Genomic DNA, 8,721 nt, shown 5'->3' with positions numbered 1-8,721 from the left:
AATTTATGCATAACTCTTCTCACTAGCATTTTCCATCCTCCCTTCTTACCTTCTATTTAGTTTCAAACCTCCCTTGAGTAGTTGCAAGGAAAAACTGTCTATTAACTAATTGTGTATCATTATAAATGTATTTTCTTTTTAATTGGGAGAAGGCATTTAGGAGGGATCATTCTTTTAATTGATTAATTTTTCAAAGTAAGTGGGGTCCCCAACTTTGTCCATAAAGTATTATATGAGGTAGCCTCAAAAGGGGAGTGTACAGGCATAACATATGCATGAAATTTACCCAAGCCAATTATGCAAGGGAGTCAAGGTGTTCTTGATCATGAAGTAATGTAACATGAAATAGATAAAATTGTATATGAAGATGAGTAATGATAATATGCACAAATTGATTAGAAGAAATGAGCTAATGAGAAAATCTAGAGGCAAAACTTGTAGGGTTGGCCTCCCATCCATCATTCTAAGATAGTTGTTGTTGGGGAGCCTAAGGTTTAGGAAATTACATTATATTGGGTGAGGCAAAGGCATATTATGTGATGCATGTGGAGTACGAGGAGGAGGAGGAGGACCTCCAAGGTACAAGTGACTCAGTTTGAGTTAACTAGTTAAATTCCTCAAAGTTTGCATCAAAAATAATAGATAATTTGATCTTTTTGTTTCTACTCTCTCTATCCATGACATGTTAGTTAGTTTGTTCCATCCCCTTCTATTTCCTCTTGAACCTATGTTAAAAAATCTCAGGTTGTGTTGTAATCAAAACAATTTTGTTATGCAGCTATCAAACCCCTAATTATAATATAGCAAAATAAAGACTATTTATAATCATGTTTCATATAATACTGGAGTGTTTGTATATACACATAAGCGAAATATGAAATAAAATGGGAAAGGAATTGTACATGCATGCATCTAAGACTAGTGTAGTAAAACATGTGTGGTGATACAATAACATAATAGGAGGACTAAAACATTTCTATGTCGATATGAGTTGTTTATCAAAATCATGGAATTGTAAGGGAGAGCAGTATGTAAACAATTTATCTCGAGGTGTCTTCCCTTTTGGTTATGCCACAAGGAAGATATGACCAATGCATATATGGAACATAGATATATTTTGCAGAAGGGAGTGAAAAAGTAAAAGTTAAGGCAATATTCAAAGCTCCTTTTTTTTAAACAATATCCATAAATATCAATGCAAATAAGAATTTATGTAAGAGACTAAGTATAAATAGCGAGCAGATGCATAAGTGAAATTGGTCATTTACTTGCAGATAACTATGCTTGATGATTATAAAAATGATTTGAATATGGAATGTTGTTACAAAATGGGAAGTGGAAAGTGTTATGTATGATGTAGAAAAGAACTTGTTGTGCATCAGTTCTTATTTTGGGCTTTACTGAGACATAATAAAAGGATTAAAAAAAATCAGTTAATTAACCATAAGAGAGTCAAGGTAAGTTGGCTCAAAATATGGATGAGTATTAAAAACTTCAAGTCCCGACAATGAAAAAGGAAACATTCGTTTACATGGTGAAATCAGACTTGATACAATGTATCCCTATATATCAGGGAACGAGTGGTACACATTACGCGTGAAAGGACCTGTAAAGTGTTGGGTGACTGCTCTTTCCGGTTATCAAATTATTCCTATTAAGCTTGTTTTAAAAATTACAACCGAGGAATGGTGGTAAAGATTACCCTACAGGGATAAACAAAAAGATTGTAAAATCTATGACATCAGATTCAGAACAAGGCTGGCAAGACAGGGTAACAAACTAGCAATTGTCCCAAAAGGTACAAAAAGAGGCCGATAGGATTAGTGAAAGGAAGAAAGTTCTATAGATAGTCAAGCATATATAAATGTAAGTAGTGACGAAGGCAATATGATTATAATTTCTGACTTTCTAAAGTAAATATGGAAACAAGCATAGTGCTGCACAGTGCCCCGGAGGATGTGAAAAAAGTCCCAAGTTTCATGGTGAGTGAATGCACACCAAAATTTACGGAACTCTTGGACAATGCCTGCATCAAAAAGAGGATGAAGGGCAATCAAATCACCACAAACCATTCATAAATGATTAAAGAGAATGAAGGATATTACGTGAACACCCATGTATGATTATAATTGATCTAGAGGATGGGACTTACATCTGGTACACAAGTACATACAGTATCTATGATCTGAATCTGAAGACAATGTACAAAAAATAAGTAAAATTTATACTGTGAGGCAGTACCTGTTCGTTGTCACCAACAACTTATTCATTGCCCATAACCTGCAGAAGGGAGTCCTTTGAAGAACAATTCACTGCAGTGGGACCCTTTTATATGATCCTTGATAGCTGTTTGTTGATGTCCCTTGAAGAAGTGAATTGGATAATTTCCTAAGGAAGTTAAAAGCTAGGAGACGGGGCTTCTTTTGCTCCAAAGAGATATGCCAGGGATCTGCCTTTAACATGTAATATTCTTGTGCACTTGTTCAACATAGTCTAGTCCGATCTCTCCTGTAATAAGTAGAACTAACTGGAAAAAGAGAGATAAATAAATTGTCTCGAGCACTTAAGCAAACCTGCCAGATCTGACATTGACTGCATGAAAGAAAACTTGAAGAGAAAGAGACGTGTTGGTGATTTCAGCATTGATGTCAAAGGTGTATGTGGACAGTAAGCTTGGCATTTGATAATGTAAATTTTCTCTGAGGAGAAGTTCAACAACAAATTTGCTACAGTATGACCACTATTTCAGAAGTGAGTTGTGCAGATGATAGGCACAAGTCACATATCATAGTTAACATTCCTCCTGCAATTTTAGAGTGATGGCAGTCACTGCGTCAGAGGATGTGCTAAAAGTTGGGTCAAATACTCATGTAGTGATCCGATTATGCTAGAAATATTGCAACAAATAAGGGCAAGAGAAATGTACAAGGTTGTTGATAAGTGGGCCTCATCTGCCACCTCCTGCTACACTTTTTCTGCTGAAGCTAATTTCTCTGATATAGTTAAAAACTGTTGTTGCCAAGGTGCATCCACCGTATGTGGACTGGTTGGTGAAGCCAAAGAGCATTTCTGTAAGAAGGCTTGTATGAGAAGTATAAGCACATGTGACACTGCCTCAATGGCAGTTGTTTCTGGAACTTTACTTGCAAATGGTAGTGAGCAAGGCATTGATGTGTTAGTAACTTAGTTCCCACTGCTGCACAGATTAAATATCCCCCATGTTGTACCAATGGAATGATCGCCAGTTCACACAGAACATTGGTCACACACCAATTGCCCCCACATAACACTGCTTATGCAATGGCAGTTGTTTCTGGAACTTTACTTGCAAATGGTAGTGAGCAAGGCATTGATGTGTTAGTAACTTAGTTCCCACTGCTGCACAGATTAAATATCCCCATGTTGTACCAATGGAATGATCGCCAGTTCACACAGAACATTGGTCACACACCAATTGCCCCCACATAACACTGCTTATGCATCACTCATTCGCAATAGGTTAACAGGTTTCTTTGATATCCAATTCTAACAATAGTTTTAGACCATCTTTGTGTTTGCTTCCTCACATAATCTGTCTCCAGATATTTTTCCTTCTACACTCCACAATTTCAAATTCAATTAAAATGATTTCAGTTTCTTGGAATTTTCTCTGCAATCTTTGCTGCCCCAAAACTGTTTATACCCTTTTCCATAAGTAGGATACATACGCAGCGACATTTTTCACTCAAACCCTGAAAAAGAACAAGCCTTCAGGGAATTTCGTCTGGATTTTTTATCATTAATGTAAACAAAGAAACACAATCTATAAATTCCCACTGTTTTCTTGAAAAAGGAATCAGAAGAATTTACATTTTAAATGGCAAATATGAATACTTTCGAAATTGTGATGAGTTTCTTCTTCCGTATCTATCACATAAGTAGTTTTAATCTGGACACTTTGCCTACTTCAATCGCCCTGCACAGTTCAGATCTCTCTTGCTACAGGATCTACGCATCAATTCTGCACTCAATGGCTCCACAATTATAGCCCCAAGCATAATTTGTCAGGGATTACCCTAGATTTGTCACGGTAACAATCTAGAAAACAAATGCTCAAAACTAATTGATTGAATATATCTCAGTCCCAGATGAAACATATAAAATTAACATTAATGGTAAAACTTAACAACATTTGAATCCTGCAAGTACAGGCAGGGATTGCCTATAGTTACAGCCAAGAATAATGCCTTGTTCAGGATGATATACAATAGAAAAATTCATTATGGAATGAAACGGTTTCATTATGTCTCAAGGATCAAATATGTAGAAATTTTGCATTACGTAATGAAACGGCAGCATTTCATCTCAATGATCAAAGATCTCTTAATCAAAATAATGGTTTCCATTAAATGAGTGTCATTACAAATTGCAGGAAGAATAGTTAGGAGCTCTCTAATGAAGAGCAGATCCCCATAATAATCACATGGTCCAGAGAGATATCCCACAGGTATGTACAAGTAGTTGAGAGTATAAATGAACAAAACATATGTACAGGTAGTCTAATAATCAGGACCCATGACCAAATCAAATGACTCACTAAAAGAGAGACAACTCAGAAAAAACCAACGGAAGATAAATAAAATCAACTATACAGTTAGAAGAACATATTGTATTTCCAGGAGATGAATGAAGAAGCTTTATGGGCTTTCTTAAACAGTTGTTTTTCTGCCAATAGCAGGAATTTTATAGATAGCCCATAACAGTCAACATGGGATCGGTAATGAAGAGGCCATAACTGTTTGCAAGGTAGGACAATAGACACCTACACAGTCTATGATAAAATTTCATCAAGCATAAATGTTAATATGAGAGGAATAATCAAGGGTTCCAGCTCCTTCTTATCCCATCCATTCTTCCCACTCGTCCTAATAAGCGTTATTGATTCCCATCATGCCCTCGACAGAGTAATCAGCAGAATAGCTTTGCTGCTTTGCCTTTGCTAAACTGGACATTAACGTCTGCTCATTATCACAAAAGTAACAACAATCAGAAAACCGTGGGCCTGCATAAGAGTCCCATATTACAGAATGAAAATGCATATAGATAAAGATTACTCTTAGGCAGGCAATTTACCTCATAAACCTGATTGATCTTGTGAAATTGAACCCCACGCACATCTCCTTTGCAAACATCCGGATGATACTGTAAGCAGATTATATCAACATATGAGTGCAATATTAATGTTTTCTGACATTATATATGACCAGGGATATTGCCAAACAAATTTTCTTAAAAATTCTCAAGAATGTGTGAAGTCTGACATTTTTAATTTCTATTTCAAACCTATATCTCTTTTTCTATTTGCTTCAGACATGGAAGATTTATTGAAAATATCTGATCTTGAAAGTAAGAGACATAGCTTCAAATGGATACTTGCATACCTGCAACGCAAGGCGACGGTAGGCTCTCTTCAAATCTTTTTCAGAAGCCCCAGGGCTCAATCTCAGCGTCTCATACTGCTCTTTCATCCCAGGAAAAGCAACAGAGGCCATCACAGTTACATTCCTCCTGCCTCCCATTTGTAATAGAATACAGATTAATAGCAGTGTGCAACCCATTGTGAGTGTCTGGAGCATCTTCCAAAGCTGAACATGCAAATGATATAAAAGTGAAGTATGTGAATGTGATGAAAGGCTAAAATGCTGACATGTTTTTGTTGTTTAATGTAGAAGGAATCTTCCCATTTGGGCTCTAGAGCCCAACCTGCTCTCTCTTATTGCAAAACACAGAGCATTTAACCAACGAAAAACACAGAGCAGTGGACGATGTACTCAATTATTCTTTGTTCATACCACAGAGAACTGTTCTATCAAGTACGTGAACCCCTGTCTGTTGTGGGGTATACTGCTTTCAATTGGAAAACAACTCATCTCAACTACCTGCTTAACCATTCAGAGAGCACTCTTTTTCAGCCTACCCATTTTCGAGAGCACTAACCTGCAATCTAAACAGAACAGAGAAATTCTGAGAACCTGGGAAACAGAGAGTTGTACCTGGATGAAAAAGGAAGGGCTGAGCTGAGTTTCAGGAAAGCAGGAATTAACCATTCATTTAGATACAACCAAAATCAGTTATCCAAGTGTCAGCTGGTCCATATAGGCAGCTGTGAGAATATACAGGCCCTTCTTCCCTGTCCAGTGGAACTGAGAAATGCCCCAAAAATATTCTTTTCTACTGCTCCTGACGCTTCAATTGATTAAGCACCACGTAAAGCCCCTACTCTCCTAACGACCGGGGCTTTAAAAACCCCCATAGTCATTCCGCGTTTTTCTATGAATAATATCCTACTGCGACGGGATTCAACAACGCCTATGTGATTAATTGTCGCCAATTTTAAGACTATTATCCAGATTTTCAGTACAGATGCAAACAACTGTAAAAGAGGGCGAAATTACCATTTATTGCCAAAGTATAAGGAAGCTTCATTCTGTTTCTTGACTCGATCAGCTCCACGTTCTTCACAAAAACATTCAATCTATGCACAAGCTGATGGTCAGAATCGTACCTCTTGCCATATCTGCACAAGATTGAAAGAAAAGTATTACAAACTTTCACTGCATGCAATTTTTAACCGACCTCTTCAAAACCCCCATAGTCATTCCGTGTTTTTCTATGAATAATATCCTACTGCGACGGGATTCAGCAACGCCTATGTGATTAATTGTCGCCAATTTTAAGACTATTATCCAGATTTTCAGTACAGATGCAAACAACTGTAAAAGAGGGCGAAATTACCATTTATTGCCAAAGTATAAGGAAGCTTCATTCTGTTTCTTGACTCGATCAGCTCCACGTTCTTCACAAAAACATTGAATCTATGCACAAGTTGATGGACAGAATCGTACCTCTTGCCATATCTGCACAAAATTGAAAGAAAAGTATTACAAACTTTCACTGAATGCAATTTTTAACCGACCTCTTCAATACCCCATACATAACTATCTATTCCCATTCATATTGCAACAGTACATGCTACAAGGCGGCCATGAATGCGATTCTAACACAAAGCTAGAAAACCCAATCAGACACAGATAAGATAAGAAGAGATCTCAGCTATCAGAACCATTTGAATAAATCACATCACAGACCTGACAGCGAACTCCGCAAACTGTAGAGACTTGGGATTGGTTCCCAAGATTTTAACGAAATTGGACTCCAGGTTCTGGATCTTGTCAGTGACCATATCAATATACCCCGTTTCTTCAAACGACCTGGCAGCAGATACAGATACGGCCAGCAAAAACAAAGTGCTCAGAACAATGGCGAGGACGCGAGCCATGGCGGGCGAGACTGTTGAAACCTCTGAACAGAGCAAAGGCGAGATCAATGGTGAAGAAAGAATGAGGTGGGGGTTGTTTGGAGAGCTGGTAGGGCGGACACGGGCTTTAGAGATCACCATGGTCTCATTGGAGGATTTTTAAGACCAAGCTTTTGGGCATCAAGCAGAAATAGAGGGCTTCGCATTTGGGCATAGAAAAGGAAAAGATAGAAAATACAAAAAAGTCATTTTAAATCTACAGCAGAAGCTTATATAAACCATATAAATGGGAAAAGGTAGAAACTTACATAAGCCCATCTCAATAGGAAAATATCACACAGAACTGGTGGAATATGGCAAGCAAGGTCTCTTGAAAAAAGAAGCTATCCAACTTATTAGGGCAAAGGTGAACCCCGATAAGAAGTTGGTTCAAAGTCAGAGAAGGAAAGAAAGCCTAGGAGGTCGTGAAATTTGTTTTCACAGAAGAGGAGGTACGGCCATCTGCACTGACCAATCTGTTTGGACGTTTTGGTCACAGTCTACTATAATGCTTATAGTTAATATGGACAGATATAGTACTAAATATGGCTGATACTGAACATGTGCATGGAAAAGATGATTAAAAAAAAGATCCACAAGTAATTTACCTGTAGAGACACCACAGCTTAAAATACAAACTTGGTCGAGAGGAGCCTCGTCACTAATTTTGGCCGCACATCCCGCATGCACAACAGTGTATTGGCTGAAAGTCGATGTACCAAGGAAGTGGTAAATCGGCTTCCCATTGATGGAAAACCTTGACTTTCCATCATTTATCATAACCCCTCTCTCAGTGTTAATTCTAAGCAGATCACACATGTTGCTCTCTTCTGACTTGCAGTGTTTGCATTCCCTGCAATCTCCTGTAAATACCGGAAGCACCTTGTCACCCGGCTTGAGGTGAGTTACCCCTTCTCCAACACTCTCAACAACTCTGTCAATCAGTGCCAGAATTGGCCAGCAATTAATCAGGAGGAAATACTACACGCCTAATTGAATTATGATTTTGAATACAAAATTTTATGGCAAGAACAGAGTGGATACCCAGCTGCTTCATGTCCAAAGATGCGGGGAAAGAGTGGCGTTTGACCCTGCAACCAAAGCAATAATAGACATTTCATTATGAAGAAAATTTAATTGCATCCAAAGAAGCTAGATGCTCTAGAGCCCAGGTGGAAAAATGTCTATGTCTGCATATTTCTGTGTATTTGTAACCCTAATAAAACATACTTCGGATCTACCAAGCAAGCACTAACAGGGATCAAAACAACCCAAACACAAACCTCTAGCTGCCTATCAAACTAAAATACCATAGATCTATCAAACACCTAAAAGTTTTGCTCCTCCAGCGTTTTTTATACCTATCGTGCTTAAAACCAAGTTGC

At 37.9% G+C, this 8,721-nt stretch overlaps 1 protein-coding gene across 2 annotated transcripts in view; it reads right to left on the bottom strand.

Annotated features, from left to right (window-relative positions):
- Nucleotides 1–6,433: 6,433 nt before the first annotated feature.
- Nucleotides 6,434–8,721, bottom strand: part of LOC149149631 (alcohol dehydrogenase 1-like) — a 110,497-nt gene continuing 108,209 nt past the window's right edge. For both annotated transcript variants that reach the window (XM_089438877.1, XM_089438876.1), the window contains 4 exons: nucleotides 8,381–8,427; nucleotides 7,945–8,270; nucleotides 6,775–6,896; nucleotides 6,434–6,556 (listed from right to left, as the gene is read on the bottom strand). In XM_089438877.1, coding sequence (XP_089295003.1) covers nucleotides 6,838–6,896; nucleotides 7,945–8,270; nucleotides 8,381–8,427 — 432 coding nt within the window. In that variant the 3' untranslated portion in view covers nucleotides 6,434–6,556; nucleotides 6,775–6,837. The remainder of the gene's footprint in view (nucleotides 6,557–6,774; nucleotides 6,897–7,944; nucleotides 8,271–8,380; nucleotides 8,428–8,721) is intronic.

Source organism: Pinus tabuliformis, chromosome 9 (genome assembly GCF_031772625.1).
Source record: "Pinus tabuliformis cultivar Carrire ecotype Pingquan chromosome 9, CPIR1, whole genome shotgun sequence".
Lineage (NCBI taxonomy): Eukaryota > Viridiplantae > Streptophyta > Pinopsida > Pinales > Pinaceae > Pinus > Pinus tabuliformis.
Note: the sequence above shows the minus strand (reverse complement) of the source record. Positions and strands in the feature narration are given on the sequence as shown.